The sequence below is a fragment of the Epinephelus moara genome, chromosome 14 (assembly GCF_006386435.1).
Source record: "Epinephelus moara isolate mb chromosome 14, YSFRI_EMoa_1.0, whole genome shotgun sequence".
Lineage (NCBI taxonomy): Eukaryota > Metazoa > Chordata > Actinopteri > Perciformes > Serranidae > Epinephelus > Epinephelus moara.
Window position 1 is genome coordinate 17309001 of NC_065519.1, and position 19820 is coordinate 17328820.

The following is a 19820-nucleotide window of genomic DNA, read 5'->3' on the forward strand; positions in this document are numbered from 1 at the left end:
GTGTGTGCTACCATATGAGAAATTCTTTACCTCTCCTTTTGCTGATTCTCTGTCACTGAGCCCCTCTGTGCCTTGCTCAGCAATGAGACCTTGGAGGCTATAGTTGAAGATGAGGAGGAGATAGGTTTCTGCTGCTGCTGAGGCCTGCTGGGCTCCTGCTGTACCGCCTTTGGCCACAAGGTGTCAGCAACACCCCTTTCTGTTGTGAGACTTCTTTTCTCACCAGCCTCCTCTGTCTCCTCCTCACTAGAATCATTGATGCATATGACACGGGTGCGCTTGGTTTTCACCCCGGCTCTCTGCACTGGTGGAGATCCAGCTGTCCTCTTAGCGCCGGCCCCGGCTCGGGCTTTGTGCAGGAAAACACGCCGTCTGGTGGCATACTGCCGCCGCCCCTCCACGTACGAGTCCTCGGGCATAAGTTCAATGTCTTCATCCTCCTCCTCGCTGCTCTCCACCTCCTCCACCTCACTTCCCACCACAAAGCTGTCCTCTGCGTACGTTTCATCCATTTCAGGCACCTGAGAACCAACATTAGGAACATGGACTGGGGTCAATAATTCGACTAAATGTTAATTAAACTACTTTGTATTTGGTTTCTTTTTAATGAGTTTTTTTATTTAAATTAAATAAAGAAAAGCCTGAGTATACCTGAGAAAATATGTCCATGTTGTGGTGATTTCTATAAGACATCTTGAACTTTCCCTGGACTGCAGGGCTTCTCACCGACTTCAAATAAACACAGTGCATCTCTGAGTCTGTCATTGAGGGGAACAAACAGGAAGTAAAGTTGTACATGTACATGTTCAGTAAATTCAATTTGAAATAAAACCCACTAAAGGTTAATTTCTTGTAATAACCATGTTGTTGTACCATTCAGTCCCTGTGAGACGTGCATGTTATCAACTACAAAGCCTTCAAGGTCCTGGTCTGCTTCATCCTCTTCATCAGACGACACATCTGCCCCCTCCTCCGACAGCTCTGCCTCTTCATCCAGGAACTGACGCCCTTTTCGGCGTGTGGGATGCTGAGGAAGAAGACATGGAAAATGTCAGGGCTGACAGATGCTGAAGGTGTCTGTGACAGATATTTATAGACTTGACATTTTTGTTTCGGGAGGAGGGTGTCGTTTTTTGGGCAAAAACTGGTCTGAGACACGTTGTGATTGATTTTTTTTAATGCAGCTACATAATTGATATTTTTAATATAACTGTATCAAATTGAGATGTGACAGTGTGAAAGGGGTTGTTTGGTAGAGCTGTTTTCAGAGAAAAAGCTCTTAAAACCCTCTGTACACTCACTACCTGCTGAGTACCAAATGGCAGACAGACACAGTAACTACCTGGTGAACAAAGTGAAGCATTTTACAGCTAAAGGGTCAGATTTTGCACTCAGATGTTGGTAGAGACCAAAACCAGAGCTAAAGCAGAGTGATTATTGTACTTAACGTTCATCAGGTGGACACAAATATCCAAATGAATGACACCAGATGAATGATATGTTGGTTCGTAACTGCTGTATGTGTAAATAAGTTCGCCATATCCATTTTAAAGGTGATAATATGTCAATGTTATAAGGTATGTGGTTGTAACTTGTTTCCGCTTCCCCCGCATGGCCAAAAAACAAACTAGACATACAGGCATAGAGATCTGTTAACATCGCTCTAGTTCCCTTGACAATTGGATTTGGATCGAGTGGAAAAACAGTGTTTATGATACTTTTGTTCAGCAGGATAATCTTCACAAATAAACACTACTTCTATGATTTTTGAAGCGTATATGTAATTGCCAGAAGTAAAACGCTAACGTTAGGCTATTAACAAACTACACTCTGGTCACATGGCTTCAACGTCACCTCCGAAATGAGGCTGTAAAGCTGTGATCATCGTGATAATGTTCTGTAGTCTCATTTAGCCACGTTAGCTTAAGCAGAGTAAATATTGGACTGCTTAAGCTAACGTGGCTAAATGAGACTACAGAACATTATCATGTTAGCCATGTTAGCTTAAGCAGTCCAATATTTGCTCTGCTTAAGCTAACGTGGCTAAATGAGACTACACTACAATGAGAATACATTTAGCCACTGTAAAGCTGTGATCATCGTGATAATGTTCTGTAGTCTCATTTAGCCACGTTAGCTTAAGCAGAGCAAATATTGGACTTACATTCATCAGGTGGACACAAACATCCAAATGAATATGTTGCTCCATAGCTGCTGTGTATGTAAATAAGTTCGCCATATCAATTTTAAAGGTGATAATATGTCAATGTTGTAACAAATGTTGTTCGTAACTTGTTTCCGCTGCCCCCAAGTGGCCAAAAAACAAACAAGGCAGTGCTGGAGGAATGGAATTTACCTAACGTTGCTCTGGTTCCCTTGACAATTGGATATGGATGAAGTGGCAGAATGACGTAAATGACGTATTTGAAGCATAAATGCAATCGCCAGAAGTAAAACGCTAATGTTAGGCTATGAATAAACTACACTGTGGTCACATGACTTTGACGTCACCTCCAAAACGAGGCTGTAAAGTCACATTCGCGTGAATGGTTTTCGCAATCGACACCTCCTCCAGAAAGCTGCAACTATTTTAGCTTCTTCTGGACGTGTTCTTGCAGGCGAATGTTCTCTGTTGCCGTCAGGGCGTCGTTACGCCTTACCTGCATGTAACACTAACCTGTATTTAAAATATTTTATTCCCTCTGCTATTCGTCTTTTAAATTCTCTGTAATTTTTGTTTTAATTGTTTTCTTTTTTATTTAATCTCTTTCATAGTGTCATATAGTGTCTACAAGCTATTGTATGATATGTTATGTAGTATGTGTGCAAGGCAAGCTGTTGAAACAAATTGCCCGTGGTGGGATTAATAAAGTTGTCTGAATCTCAATCTGAATTCATTGTGATGACGAGCTGTAGTCTCATTTAGCCACGTTCGCAACTGCCTTTTTTAAGACACATAAAAACTACAAAATTCACGAGTGGGGTATTTACTGATGTACTTGTGTCGTATAAATGACAGCTTGAGTTAACCACAAACCAAAAACCAATTTAAAAAAACCATTGACTTTGAACGAGGTATTTTAGGACTCATTCTTGCATGACTCAATAAAGATCGAATGTAGAATAGAGCTTACATTTACAAATTACACCCATACACTTAAATATATATACAGAGCATTCAAGGTTCCACACTAGCAGCTCTGTAGTGATGACAAAAAGTAACACACATCCTCATCACTCCAACCAACAACACCTGGAGCTGTGTTTGTATCGACACAGGTGCCAGGTGCCACATGAGACATAAATGCTATGATTCAGATCAGAGCGTTCTGCAGAGCCACCTGCTGTCACACACACCTTGGCTTTGCCCTGTTGGACTCGTTCCCTCTCTGCTCCAGGTGCTGTGGGTCTGCGTGTGAACACGGACTCATTCTGGAAATCATCATCAGAGACAGCTTCGCCCTCCGTGACATCAGACTGGAGACCAATGAGGAGAAATTAGTCAGATACTGTGCACTGTTAATAGTTTATGAAGCTGCATATTATCAAACCATTAGGACTGGAGGAAATCAGTATCAGTAATGTGTGGAGCCAGAGTATTCTAATCAAACAGGCTGTGTGGAGCAGGCTGATCCAAGTGGTGTCATTTACCACTAATGAAGGAAATCTTACAGTATTAAGTGCAGTCGTGCGTTTCCTCCTCACAACCAGCGGGGAGTCCACATCACTGGAGATCTTTGACTGGCAGACACAACACACGTCACAGTTAACATACACACATGTGCATTCTGTATCTGTGCACAGTTTGGCAGTGTGATGTGGTTTTCACATATATGATCAGGATTTTTTTTTTGTGTTGGAGCCACAAATGCTTCTTCACTGCATGCAAGCCGGTTGCCATGACAACTGCAGGTACCTTGGCGGTGATGGACAGAGGCAGCCTGAGCCGTCTGAATCAGATATCTCCTGTCTCGGTTGTTGTTTTTGAACCACAGCACAGAGGTTAACTCGTGATTTCTATCTACTCCGTGTTTGTGATGTAAACACAATGATTATCATTTGAATTAGCATCTTTTTGTTTCCATCTCATTCGTCGTATGACAGGAAAAAAGGGAAAATGTATGTAAACAGGAGGTACAATGATTAGAGATCAACTGGCAGCAGTTTTGAGAACTAATTGACTGTGTATGTATTTATTTTTTGCATACATGGGTTGCAGGTTTTTAAAGGTGGAATCTGTGATTTGAACTAAACACCAAAACAAATACACCCGTCCTGTCAGTGCTCCTTCAGAGGCTCCGCTATTATTTCCTGTTTTATTTATGTTATATTACCATTTAAGCCCCGTTTCCATCAAACACTTTCAGTATGGTACCTTTGGAAGCAAAAGTAACCCTTCAGACGTCTTACCTAGACTTTAGCGTTTCCACTGCAGTACTCTTAAATGTGGGTGGGGTTGTTGTCACCCACTGCTCCGTCAAGCACTCACTGTATTTCCTCAATACTGGTGACACAGATAGTAGTCTGCGCCTTGTTCATCGTCAACAGAACGAGGTTGCACACTGACATTTTCAGAAAAAAATAAACCAGGCTGCAGTGAGAGTCTCTCTCCATGGGATATTTAAAAATGGCGGGTTTGTGCATTTAGTCCTTCTCAGGCAACCTCGGGGGTTTAGTGCTGCCGGAGCCCACAGGAAGACAGTGTTTGCATGCTCTGGACTCTGTGTACCATGGTGCATTGAGATTTATTACCAACTATGAGCCACTTACTCATCACTGTATCCTGTATGTTCAGGGTGGCTGCCTCTCTTTACAATTTCATGGACTTTTCATTGGCATTCTCTTGTTTGCAAAGCTATTCTTAGCCTACTTCCAGCATACTTAGATGAAAATGGCTATGCTCTCCGTTCTCAGAACATGTTTTATTGTCTGTACCGAGGGTACGTACAGAGTTTGGCAAGCGAGCATTTATGTATGCAGCTCCTTGTATGTGGACTCTTCTGCAAAAGGACTTAAAGTTGCACTTTGGTTCCTCTCAGGTGTTTTGAAGCACTGTTGCAGGATTTTTGTACACAATCTTCTATATGCTGATGTCACGGTGTGTCTTAGCTGGTCTTTGTAATCATGTGTAGTTGCCCTTGTTCACTTCTAATATACATTGACATACTTTGTGGCTTTTCTTTGTAGTAATCTTATTTTGTGTTTTATATTGCGTGTTTTAGAGCTGTTTTGTTCTATGTTGTCTGTCTGTAACTCATGCTACTGCCTGTCTTGGCCAGGATACTCTTGAAAAAGAGATTTTTTAATCTCAAGAGGTTTTTCTGGTAAAATAAAGGTTAAATAAAAATAAATAAATAAAAGCACAAGCTATTTGGTGACATGCGTGGCTTGTGTTGCATTTCAAATTACGTATTTTCACCATCTTATCCTTCAACAGTTCTAGGACAAACTGTGAATTCTTTGACTAGCAACATTATCTTTTAATCTGACAAATATATCTGTAATTTATGACACAATTCAAACAGGATCAAAAAATGATTTGTCTCGTGTGTGAATATTTTCATCTGTGATAGTAAACTGATAATCTTTGGGTTTTGGACTGTAAGCGACATTTAAAAACCTCACCATAGCCTCTGGTGAGAGGCTTCTTTCACATTTTTTCTTTCAACCAAATGATTAAGAGAGAGAAACAATCAGCAGAGTAATAAAATAATAAAAATAGTCAATCATTAGACATTAGTTGCGGCTCTGACATCGACAGGCCTTGCTCACCATTTCTGGGGATGACAAGGGATTGACCTTGTTCTGAGGTCTTCTTTTATGAACCACAATGTCATCGTCACTGTCGTTGTTGCACTCTAAGAAAGAAAGTGAGTCAGACAGAAAAATGCTTTAGCAGGTTCAAAATGGAGCAGAGTATATGATTAAAAGTAAACACACCTGCATGAGGGAGAGAGTCCTCCTCCAGCTGTCTCCGTTTTAAGCTGGTGACTAAAGACAGGCTGTGAGGCCTGCTGCGGTCAGGTATGAGCATCCGCCTTGCCCCTGGTGATGCGATTGGAGATGGGAGTGCCCCACCTTTAGACACCAAAGGCGAAGCCAGAAGAGAGGGCATTTCTCTCTTTCTATGCTCTGACAGCATTTGTGGTGTAGACATCTTGGACTCACTGGACTGCAGAGGCATTCTCTGTACATGGGAGCTGTTGTAGGGGGTGGAAGAGTTAGAGACGGCCGGCAGAGATGCTGCGGAGTCTGCCTGCTTTGGAGAGGTCGGCATACAGGGAGCAGGTGCGACCTCTTCTTCTGCTTCGTCGGAGTCCTCAAATGAATAGCCGAGGTCAAAGTTGACAGAGAAGTAGTCATGGGAGCTTTCGAAAGACTTGGAATCTTGTGGGATTGTAGATTTACAATGAGCTGAGTCTGTCATTGAACTGTCTGTTACAGGTTTACTTGGTGCTGCTGTGTGTTTTGTCTCTGTAGTGCTATAGGTTATCAGCTCTCTATGTGTGCTTTCAGCTGTGGGTGTATGTGTGTGTGAAGACATGTTCTCAGCACTAGGGGATGTCCTGGGTGTGACACCAGGAGTGGAGATGTCCGGGATGGTCATCTGCAGGAAGGCCTCGTCATCCCCAAACAGATCAATGCTCTCATCTATCCGACAGTCCCCGTCATCTCTCACACCGCCATGTGTCAAGTCTGACAGTTCCTCGTTCGTCACATCATCCCAAAGACCCTCCTCCTCCTCTCTTATGCCGTCATTCTTACTTTTTACTTCATTGTACTTCTCAGTTTCCTCACCAACCTGTTCCACCTTGCTGTCATCTTTTACATCATGATCATCATCCACTTCTTCTTCTTCTTCTTCTTCTTCTTCCTCTTCCCCGAAAACCTCATCCCAGGTTGGACTGTTTGCTGCCACGCTCTGCTGCTCCTCGCCAGGCCAATCATGATGCATTTCACCGTCCTCTTCATCAACGGGAAGCTTGTATGAGTCCACCCTCAGGGGGGCAACGTCTGCATCACTCATCATCACCTCATCGTCGTCGTCGTCGTCGTCGTCGTCGTCCACATCCAGGGTAAAGCTGACCTTAAATGGCTGAGGAGGCGGCTGAGGAGAGGGAGGAAGTGACGGAGCAGCCATGTCGATGTCTAAATCTTCACTCGGCGGTGGCGGCGGAGATCGGGACAGGAGCCCCGCCACGTTGGCTAGGATGACCTTCAGACTCTGATCCCTCTTTGGGAGGAGTTTACCAATGGAGGGAGGAGGTGATGAATCCCATTTGGGGAGGTAGAACATGGCCTGAAGTTCAACATCTTCGTCTTCGTCAACTTTTGTAATCAATTGTGGAATTCTGTCAAAATTTACAGGCTCACCACCTGTGCGCTCTGAGTTTATGACATCATTATTGACAATGGCACAGTCATCGTCCAGGTCAGATTCTGGACAGCTGTTTTTTGTGGGGGGAGGACAAATTGCCTCAGGTCCTGGGTAATCTGTGATGTCATCACAAGGCACCTCAGTATCATGTTCAACGGGAAGTTTTGTCACAGCGAATGTGGAAATTAAACTCTTTCCTCGAATATTCCCACTCTCCTCGTCATCGTCGGACAACGTCAAGTGAGACCGTTTGGCTTTGTTGTTGGCGATTTTAGTGCGGGTCTTTGAAGTCTTCGGTTTCTTTTGTCCTTTCTTTACGTGTCCAACAGCATCCCTTTCTTGGAGGTAAGGAAGAAGCTCCTGTTCGTAACGACACTCCCCCTGGACACAAACACACATGGAAGAGTTGTGTAAGAAACATCTCTCTGCAGGAGGGCCAAGGTCAGGAAGCTGTAATCAGCCTCTGGACTCGCCAACCATTTTACAACACTCAGGGCAGCGAGTTCACCAATCAAAGAGCTTCTCAGGTCATGCTCATACAGTCATACAGTAATCTAATCAGGAAGTGTCCTATGAAGAGTTGTCACATGGAGCACATACAGACATCTGATATAACATCTGTTTTTTGTTTGTTTTTCTATAACACCAAGACAGACAACATCTTCCTCGATGTCAATGTCCTTCCTGTCACAATTAGACGTTATTCACCGGCTCAATACAAAATCTGCCCAGAATAAAAACACGTTCCCATCTCCACCATCTCTTTCTTGTTTTATCTTATGCACAAGCATGCACACACATCCTAATCATCCAGCACCTGTCATCTGTGCGAGCCATATGACCTGGAAGTGATTCATCTAGAGTGGTATCCTGCTTGGGCTGACGGGGTGCCATCGAACCTGTGACCAGCAGGAGGAAGATGCTCAATGAAGAGAAAAGAACAAAATGTCTTATGTGGAGGGAGAAAAGGAGCATGAGCGGAAACTGAAATACTGGTTTTGCCTATAAAGGAGGCGATAAAACTGGATGAGTGGAGACCTTATGTATCTGTATTAAATAAAGCTTCACTCAATAGAGGGGAAACGACTGAGGAACAAATGGCGTTATGCGTTGTTAAAGATGGGAAACTGTGTTTAAAAGACCATCCTATGGTGGGGAAATTGGTTTCAGAGAACATAAATGGTTCCTCCTTTATTCTGTTATGAAACTGCATTAGTGCAGGTGACTAAGCTTTATGAATGCCCCTCAGACAGGTAGCAGTTTAGATCCAGATTGAGTAAGACCCTGCTGTGTCGTTACACCAACAGGTCACTAAAGTGCAGAAGTACTGTATTGTGTCACCTGCACAACGTGATTTTGCCAAGTAGGACAGACTCCTGGATCAACATCCCACATCACGTTCCAGAACAAACATTGCAACAACGAATCAGAGCCGTCTAACATCATCAATGTGCTGCTCCTACGCATCTTTCAAAATCAACCTTAGGCTAAGCACCGCCCCTTTGTTATGGTCCGACAAGCTGTCGCAGTAAGCATGGAGCCCACACTGTGACTAACTGCACTCCCTGAAGAAATATTATATTTTTGGAAAACTGAAAGAGTGATTCCAGAGAGAAGCAGACAGAGGGGTCTACAGTCTGTGTTTGAAGGATATATCCAGGATGTCAAACTGACTCAGCATCAACAACAGGTTAAAAAGACAAAGAGAGTTAGAAGCTAAAGCCGAACTATAGGCCACAGATCACAGTGTAAAAGTGAACCACCACATCACTGCTGATCGCCACACAAGACAATGAATATAAAGGGAAACTTTGCTGATATTGAACCAGCTGTGTGGCATCGTAGTGTGTGCAGATGAACAGTGTTTGGCTTCCCTGCTTCCCTTCACTGGTTCCTGTACAGCAGGGTTGGTCTTTATTTCACTGTTATAATTAGGGCTGGGTGATATGACCAAAATGTCATATCACGATATAGGTAATTTCATATCCCGATAACGATACATATCACGATATAGCACATTTTAATCCAATGAATAAAAAGTCCCCCCCACCCCTCGCTGCTTGTCTGCACTTTCTCAGCGCTTTGGGGCTGAGCCAGCGCAGCAGAGACAGACAGCGGTGGAGTTATATAAACTTGTTATGTTACTGTAAGTGCCGTAAAAGCTTTGCGAATTAAAAAGTCAAGAAGAGTAATTTATCAACGTGATCCGTGCAAAAGATGGACGGACTCCAAATGATGAAAAATATTGCCGTAAAAAGTGTAATTTGCGTCACAACGATATAAACGATAGAGCAAAATATGAAACGATAGACATTTTCTCTCGTCACACGATATATATCGTCATATCGCACAGCCCTAGTTATAATCATTAAAAAGCAAAAGCAGCATGTGTATACATTCAGTAGGCTATATCTTCAGTAGCTAGCTAGCTAACCCTACACTTTTCAGGGTTTGATTTTGGTTTTGGAACAGGGAAGAAACATATATCTTTTTCCAACCTCCCCAGGTAACGAGTATCATTAATACACGACGTGCCCCAGGCACAACAACATTTAGCTCCAAATCCACAAAACCAGCCTGAAAATGAAGGAAATCTGAAACGATTGCATTAGAGCACAATGGAGCACAGTTGTGTTGCTGTCGGACCCTGGTCTGAGCCGGCCCAGTGCTACACTATGATTGGCCAGTCTGCATCTGGGGCCGGGACTTAGCGAAGGGTCAATTCCTTTGTGCTTCTTCAGAACTAAGATAACTTTCCAAATTGAAGTTCGCACAATAAAACAAAATCCTCAGTAACGCTGAACAAAAACCGTATAAGCTACTGCAGGGTTAGCAAGTTAGCTTGCTAACTAGGTAGGCTATGCTAACAAGTAAGCTAGCCAATAGCCTAAAATATTGTTCATTAACATTAACTTAATTCTGCTGTCTAATCCTAAAGTTGTCCTTTTATACTATGATGATAGAATAAAGTTGTTGTTGTTGTTTTTTATTGGGAGCAGCTACAGTGCTGCGAGTCTTTTTCTTTCTTCCTGAACAACACTGGTGACCACATAAAGAATTGTTTTGGGAAAGCTGTCCATGTACCAACTTTACAAATAGGAATTATGCTGGATGCGCATCGAACAGAGCACGCCAAACAATCTGACTCGGCTGTTGGTTGTGGGCCTGATACAGAGGAAGAGTCACCGCACATGAGGGAGAACGCTCGAAATTCTGCCAGCAGCAATTTTTGTTGCAGTGCCAGTATGCCATTATACAGAGGGGTTTGTATTGGCACTGACTTGGCAGTAACTCAGTTACTGTAGTCATTGCAATGTTTACTGTGAAAACCAAATAAAAAAGAACAATGAACAATTATTTCCTCATATTTGTTCTACCTCCCATAACCCTTTATTTAGACAAACAAGCCTGGAGGCAAACACTGGGCAGCTTGCAGGTGTCACACGCTGTATAGCCGAAGCATGAGGGCTGTAATTAACACATCAACACTCAGCAGTTTTCAATGAGGACTGAACATGTTCAACAGGCGAGGCTTGTCACTGGAAAAATGTCACCTATGTCTGAACTGAACAATATGTAAGTATTTATCGATGGTGTTTCCCTGCTGAAAATAAATCAACAGGAGCTGACAGGGCTGTGGTAAAGGTAAAAACTGACACACGCTATAGGAAATTTGAGATTGAAAAATGAGATTTCTAACTGACATTTTCATATAATAATAATATCTCTGTACATGAAGGGACAGAGAGATAGCAATAGTAAAAATTTAGTAAAAAAAAAAAGAAAAAGAAAATATATATTAAAAAAAATATAATAATTATAATAAATACAAATAGAAAAATTAAAAAGAGAAATTATAGAAAATAAAGTAAAATAAGAATACAATTTACAGTAAAAAAATAAAAATAAATATTAAAAAATTAACAATTTTATACTTTTTCTAAATGGAAGGGTATAGATTTGTAAATATATACCAGAATCTGTAAATTATAAAGCTGGAGACAAACTATGTCTCACTTACAATATTTTATATTTTGTTCTTTGTTTTTACATTTTTAGTTTTTGAGGGGAAAAATTAATGATTGTATGGAATTTATTTATTTTTATTTGTTTTACAAATTAATAAAATTATATACATTTTTAAAGTCCCAGTCTGTATATTTTGATACTTTTGTTACTTATTGAGACACATATCAAACAGAAAAGTTAGAATTTAAAAGAAAATAAAAGAATTCTCCGTTGTTGTTTTTGTATGCTAGTTCACACCTGTGTTTAAATTTTACTAAGCCATTAAAAATGTACATTTTTACTAATAATTTAATTTTTTTCTTTACAATATTATGTCACAATCTTTATTTTCTGACCATATAAACTGACACATTCAAACCGCACATTAAAGCAGGATATTGAATTTTCCTGAGATGATCATTATTATTATATTGACATTATATGCATATAACTTAGTGGTTATCAAGAATCAGTTAGTGTAATATAACACCTGTGAATCAGTTTGAAGAGATAGAAATTTCAGCATTTTATGTATTTATAGACAGTGATGGTGGAGAGAGTAAGGAAATGTGGGGAAATAGAGTAGGCCAGCTAGGAATCAAACTAAGGACTTGCTGCTTCAGGCATTTGCGCCCATGTGGTATGCATCCTAGATATTTTTCTACCAGGTCGCCCAGGTATTCTGAATTTTTCAGGTGGGGCTGCCCTTTTGATCAACTTTACATCACAAATTGCACCTTCAAAACAGAATTTATTTGTCCATTTAATGATCATTTATTGTTTTCTAATAGTTATTAATTACTTTTTTAGAGAAAAATAAATAAATTATTGATTTTAATTCAACAACTGACATGCCACAGCAGAAAAACAGGTGTAAATAATATAATCAATGATGGCTGAATTCTGTTTAGCTGCTTCCGTTTCAGGGTCCTGGTACTGTGCATGCTGCCTCACTGTCACGACTTACTGGGACACTTCAATACAGCACAGCCATCGTTAATGTTACAAGTAACACCTGTGTTTTTTCACCTGTGTATCGAGCCAAAATGTCAATCAGACAAATTGCTCTTAATTGGCAACAGAACGGTTGAAACACCCTGCTGTCAATCTGTCCACAGATCATCAAACTGAACGAGGAGAGTTTTGAAGGCTCGGAAAGTTTCCACCGCAGGCTATTTTGTATGTTCTCATAGGATGTTTGTGTTGGTCCTTTCATCCTGCGTGTTTCTGATTAGTTTTGGTTAGTTAGATATTTTGACAAAAACATCTACACAGAACATCTTTCATGGAGCTGCACAAATCATCGTTATGATAAGCAGAACAGGTCTCTACAGTATTACCCTGAAACTGAGAAATAAATCACAGTTTTTAAGGGTAATCCATCTTATACAAATCCTCAAAACTCCCTCAGACACAGCTTTGCTCATACACAGCCGCAGGACGTCCTTTAAACATCACAAACCTCATGAAAAATGGAGCAAAGGGCTTTTCGGTATTCAAGGATTTAGCCACACTGGACACTGAGGGAATAAATTATCACGTTCCTCCCTTGAAGATGCATCTTAATATCTTATTTCTAGTGAGTTTTGACACCCCTTCTCGACACTTTTTCAGGGAAAATAATGACCAGAACTGGATTCACACGGGATTAACCTTAACCCCTGACACACAATTAATTAACGATCAGATTAAGTCTCTGGATGGAGAGATGTTGCAGACCAAAATAAACTTGATGACGAGGACAGCGAGGCTCAGATCAGAGGGTTCATGTTGTTTCGAACTGAATGATGAAGGAAGCAGCAAAGTGGAAACTCCTCTCTGTTGATTATCTCATTGCACAACAATAATCATACAAATGTGATGCTCATGAACACGCACAAAGAATGCATCGTGCGTATTAATCAGTCTGCATGACTTTATTTCCCAAACTTGCTACGGCTCAGAACGAGAGTTCCTGGAGTTTCTCTGTCCTGAAGTTAATAGATGCTCATTGACCGACAACGCGAGCTGCCCTAATTCAAATGACGCTCTACTGTAATACTGAATACAGAACAAATCCAGGGTAAAAGGATGATGTAGAGGCAAAGGAAGACTTTTAAAAAACTACTTCTGATGTCAGCTGGTGAAATTCGATGTATGGCAATGTCGAGCTCAAACTAGGGCTGAGTGGCATATCAGCTTTTTAAGGTAGATCGAGATATGTTCAAACAAGATATAGGATAAGACAATACCGCACATATTGATATTGTTTGATGTTGCGTTAAATAATCAGTTTCCTCCATTAAGTGGTGCCACACAAGTTCTCCTGCAACATGGAGGGAGATACAGCACTGGTACACCATTTTAATCAGTCTGTAATTGCAATTGAAAACAACCAAAGGAGTATTCTCAGAGACAGGCTTTTTAAAAAATTAAATATATGTATTACAATAAAGCCAAAGCTTCTGTCTTTATAACATTAAAAGTTCTGTATACTACATCAAGAGCATTAATATAGCAGCGGAGTCATGGCAGCATGAGCAGAAAATGAGGTCACACTCCCCCTGTGTGTGTGTGTGTGTGTGTGTGTGTGTGTGTGTGTGTGTGTTGTAACCTGAGCTTCTCTGTGGTTTGTTGTGGTAAGCCAGACCAGCTGTGTGTGAATCCTAAAGCTGGGTGATACGGAGAAAATGAAATATGAACAACTATGAACCAACTATTAGCTAATTAACTACTAGCTAACTATTAACAAACGGATAACTAGTTATGAACTATTACTAAATTTTTTAAATAACTATGAATTAATTAACTTTTTGAAATTGGTTGGGGCTCCCCAAATAAGAAACTATGGACTAACTTTTGACCAACTGTTAACTATATGCTAACGATTAACTATAAAATACGTAACTATCAACTAACCAGCTATGGACTAATTACCTATTGACTACCTCTGAACCAACTATTAACTGATTAACAACTAAGTAACTATTAACTAACTGTTAACTATTAACTACAAACCAAAATATTAAATAACTAACTATAAACTAATTAAATCACTTTTGACTATTAACTAACTGTTAATTCTGAACTAACCATAAACTAATTAACTAACTTTTAATTATTGACTATGAACAAATCAACTTTAAACTTACTGTTAACTACCTGTTAATTATTGAAAAGTGCTATACAAATAAACTTATTATTACTATTATGACCTAATTAACTTTGAACTATCAACTATGAGCTATCAGCTATTACCTAACTAATAACTATTCTACATGTTTTAGCTTTCTGTAATATGTACGTACATGTGTCATGGTAGTTTCTCTTTCCTGTGCAACAAAGATACAAACATTGCATCCAAAAAACTGCTTAAACGTTAAAGAAAGGTACAAATGACTGAGCAAATGGATTCAGAAGAAACTGAAGTCAATTAGGTTTTTGTAGGCTGCCAGAAAAATACAAAAACCACAGCTGCCTCTGAATGCATCACATGTGAAACGTTCAAAAATTATTTCACATGATCATTTCATATGATTTACATGTGAAATGCTGTTTGCAAGTGATAAGTCACATGTGCTGTTTTGTAAGCAACAGAGTTTTCTTTACATGTCGAGGAGAAAATCAAATACCGTGATATTTTTGACCAAATACCTTGATATCAATGTTGTAGAGTTGACTATTGGTGCTCTCACAAAATATTTACACGAGATTTTTGATAAATAATCATCAGTAGTGTAGATATAATGAGTAAGTAGGTGACGATATCAAAACAATATCAATATATCTCCAAGCCCTAGCGTATCCCACTGGCTAGCTCATCGCAGCCACTTTGTACTGCACTCATATTACTGTTGATACTGGGACAGTGTTGTTGAAGAAGCTAGCACCCACCCCCGGTTAACACCGTTAGCTCAGTCAGCACTGTTGCCATTGTTTAGCACTGTTTATGGAGTTAGTACTATTAGCTGTTAGCAGCTAGCTCAGCCATCTCCATGGTGAGAACTGTGTCCACATATCAAATATGCGCTGAATTTCCCAGAGAGACCCCAAACACTGTTTTGTTTTACCTGCATTACCATTGTATGTTTAGTGAGATGATATTTAAAGCCTGATTTGATTTGATGCAAAATGGTTAATTAAATGTTGTATAAAAGCAAACAAGTACTTAAAGCCATGGTATGTTGTGAGATATTGGAAGTGTCTTGCACTTTAAACAACTCAAGCACAGTCAAACTTTACCTACATGAAATATCTACCATATGTGCTAATAATCAATAATACGTGAATAATACATTTGTAAATGTAAAGTCTATAATTTCGTGTCACTGTTTTCTATTTGTCTCCTTTTATCTTGTTTTGGCATCCTTTTTTCCATCTCCCGCTCTCCCCTCCTCAGCCCAGTGCGCTATACATGTAGGTCACAACTGCCCGACCTACTTCCAGCTTCCTGGCTTTATGTAACAGTTCAGAGAAGCGTTACATAATCACAGGAGAAGAGGCCTGCCTGCCTGCCTGCCTGTCCCATGTCTCCTCATCATAGGGAAAAAGAGGCAGCACAGTGAAAAACACAGCCTGGTTTTGAACTCACCCAGACAGAAAATGGCCTCAAATTAGATTAATGGCTTCTGGTGTGCGAGGCTGTTAAGAGGAGGAGGATGTGTGTGGGCAAGATTTGTAAGAAAAACATAAAGTTTGGACTTTCATTTAGGTGCTATATTTTTTCTGTGGAAGGGTCAGAAGGCCTTTCTGCAAATTCAGGCCGAGCAAGTAAGCCGTGGCAAATGTCATGGAGTAAAAAGGAACATAGCTGGAGGAGAGGCAGCTTCATTGAGTTTTATTAAGGACAAGTCCATCTGCAAAAAGTCTGGATGTCTACTGTGGGACTTCTGTACTATTTGGGACTAGAAAAAAGTATTACTCTATACATTACAATAGAGTAATACTTTTTTCTAGTCCCTCTTTTGGACACACAGAAGACACACTTAAATCTGGTGTATTCGTCATCACTAAATGGAGGGTAAATGATTATCAAACCATGTGAAAAAATTAGTAAAACTGTCACATTAGAGGAAGACAAACCCATTTCAAGTAATAAAAAGCGCATTTGTGGGTTGAGAAAGAATGAAACAAACAAAATGACACAGAAAGAACCAGACTTGCTTGTGTAACATGGCACAAAAAGAAAGACCATCTTTCCCTGGAACTTCTTTCGAGGAAGTTTTGTTTTCTGTCCCATTTTTATCTCAGAAAACAGATTTTAATTTAATGTAATGGAAAGTTATGCTGTGGAGTCTTTTTGCAGCACTCGCTTGAATGAAAGGTATCCAATGATTATTTATGCATAACTTGATGCAGATCCAGATTACACATTTCTAAACATTTACTATGATTAAAAAAACAGATTTAGACGATGTGCAGCTTTAGTGGATGTGACCAAGTACACTGTACTTAAGTACTTGTACTCAACTGTGTTTTATATTTGTATTTTTGACTTTTCTGCTGCTTTGTATTTCTGTCACTACATCTCAGATGCAAATATTGTACTTTTTACTGCACTGTATTAATTTGACAGCTGTAGTTACTTTTCAGATTATGATTTCCACATAAAAATACTGATTAATTTATAAAGGATTAAACTACCTGACAGTATAAAAGTAACAATTAACCTACTCTGAACTGGCCATTAACTATGAACTATTTACAAGCTTTGAAATATTTACTAACTCTGAACTAGCTTTTACATACCTACCTGTCTACCTAACTAACAAACTAACGAACTAACTAACTAACTGTTGTTTTGTTCGTTAACTGTTAATGAACTAAATAGCTATTAATTAGCTTTTAACTTGCTATTAACTAAAAATTAACACCTAACGAGCCAATTATTAACTTCCTTTCCACTACCATTAAGTTACTATTAACTAACATTGAACTGCCCATTAACTATAAACTAACTATTTACATTTAACTAACTAACTAACTAACTAACTAACTAACTCACTCACTGTTAACTAACTCTGAACTAGGTTTTATTACTTACTAACTAACTAGCTAACTAACAACCATTTTGTTAAGTTACTGTTAATGAACTAAATAGCTATTAATTAGCTCCTTACTTGCTATTAACTAAGATTTAACAACTAACTAACCAATGATAACTATTAACTCACTGTTAACTAACTCTGAATTAGCCTTTATTACTAACTAACTAACTGACTGACTGACTGACTGACTGACTGTTACAAACTAAATAACTATTAACTAGCTCTTCATTTACTATTACCTAACATTTAACCACTTGCTAACTAATCATTAACTTCTGTTTAACTACTATTAAGTTACTGTTAATTAACTATTAACTATGATTAAACCATCAACTAGCTATGAACTGATTAACTATGAACCAACTATTAGCTGATTAACTACCAGGTAACTATTAACTATCAGTCAGCTATTTACTAAAAATAACCAAACTTTTAAATAACTATGAACTAAATAACTTTTTAAATATCACTATTTTTTGGCTTTTTGCCTTTATTTTGATAGGACAGCTTCAGAGTGAAAGGGAAAGCGGTGATATGCAGCAAAGCACTGCAGGTTGGAATCGAACTCACAGCCAGAGCAGCAAGGGCACAGCATTAGTACATGGGACACCCATTCTACCAGGTGAGCAAGTGGGTGCCCTAAGTAATTAACTATGAACTAATTTTTGACTAAGTATGACATAATTAACTATCAACTAACCAGCTATATAATAATCAACTATTAACAAACTATTAAGCAACTATTAACTGTTAACTATTAACTATCTACAAACTAAAATATTACAGAACTATGAACTAATTAACTATTAACTTGCTAACTATAAACTAATGAATTAACTCTTGACTATTTTCTAACTGGTAACTTTGAACTAATCATGAACTACTTGTTTAACTTTTAGCTATTAATTATGAACAAATGAACTATAAACTTACTGTTAAACAACTGTTAACTATGAACTATAAACTAATTAACTAACTAATAACGAACTATTTTGCATGTTTTAGCTTACTGTATTATGCATTAACAGGTGTCATGGTAGTTTATTTTTCCTGTGCAACAAAGACACAAACATTCAGTATCTGCCAGTGCATTTCAAAAACTGCTCAAAGGTTAAAGCCGTGGCCAACTGACTGAAGAAATGGATTTAGAGGGATTTGAGTCTAATAAATTTTCTCACAGACTGCCAGTAACATACGAAAACCACAGATGCCTCTGAATGCATCACATGTTTAACATCCAAAAACCACATTATTTCCCATGATTATTTCATATGTTTTATCACATGTGAAATGCTGTTTCACAAATGATATGTCACATGTGACTTTTTGCACAGTAACAGAGTATTCTTACATTTCAGAATTGCTACTTCTACTTAAGTAAGACCTGAATACTTCCTCAATCACTGCTTAGTGAGGGTACAGCTTGTCCTTTCTCAGTGCTGCTGGTGCTTTAACGGCTGTAATCAAATTGAATGCCATGAGAAAAAAAAAACAGTTTAGATGTGAGGCATGATTTATGATGGAGCACACCTCGCCAAACAGAGAATACAAACCAATCAGACCTGCTTACTGAACAGTTCACTGGATATTTTATGACCTGAAATCATCCACTGAGGCATGTTAGCTGCCATCTCACCCTGTAATCCAGTTTAGTTTGTACAGGTGGGCTAATTCTCTCCTTCCCAAGTATGGTGAAAATCCCCGGTGGGAAAAAAAGGTAATAAGAGCTCACTTGTTAGTTCAGCCAACTCAGTTTTACCATAATCCCTGACCTAATTTCAAGGATTTGGATAAATTCAGGGGTGTTATCGATGGCACAATTTTGTGAAATAGCAGATGGTGAGACGAGGAGGACTGGAGCATTCTTAAACTCGATAGAGGTGATGAGGTGCGTAATGGGAAGACATTGGTACACGAGGTCTGGGAGAGCATAATGGCGGCTAGATTACCAAATGATACTGGCATTGCTTACAAAACCAAACAATAACACAGTGAACTTTTTGATTTTGCCAAACATGTTTCCTGTTTATTTGTAGATCCAGCATGGTAACAACTGCTGTGTGACTACTTCTAGTAGATCTGATGATATAACTGATCCATTCAAACTACTGGAGAAACAACATTTCTTTCAACCGGCAGCCAAGACCATGAACCGAGCTACCATTAGGTCAGCAGATGAGGTGAAATAAACACCCAGCGTTGCTCTTTTAGCAGCTTTAACAGGGAGAAAAACTTGTTGACATGTATATAATAATGCTTTTGGCACTCCCTAGCATTTCCTAGTATTATTTCAAAATGGGCATGTCATTTCTTTGAACTGTTTTTTGGTTAAATCTAATTCAAGAGAAGGAGGACAAGAGGAGGAGCAGCTCGGGAACACCCGGATGAATATAAATGTTTGTTTTTAA

At 39.3% G+C, this 19820-nt stretch overlaps 1 protein-coding gene across 1 annotated transcript in view; it reads right to left on the reverse strand.

Annotated features, from left to right (window-relative positions):
• fancm (FA complementation group M) overlaps positions 1 to 19820 on the reverse strand; it is a 64568-nt gene that overhangs the window by 2812 nt on the left and 41936 nt on the right. The window contains exons 14-20 of the mRNA XM_050061199.1: positions 5941 to 7759; positions 5773 to 5858; positions 3673 to 3741; positions 3358 to 3477; positions 874 to 1027; positions 652 to 758; positions 31 to 521 (exon numbers count right to left, since the gene is read on the reverse strand). Of these exons, the coding sequence (XP_049917156.1) occupies positions 31 to 521; positions 652 to 758; positions 874 to 1027; positions 3358 to 3477; positions 3673 to 3741; positions 5773 to 5858; positions 5941 to 7759 (2846 nt within the window). The remainder of the gene's footprint in view (positions 1 to 30; positions 522 to 651; positions 759 to 873; positions 1028 to 3357; positions 3478 to 3672; positions 3742 to 5772; positions 5859 to 5940; positions 7760 to 19820) is intronic.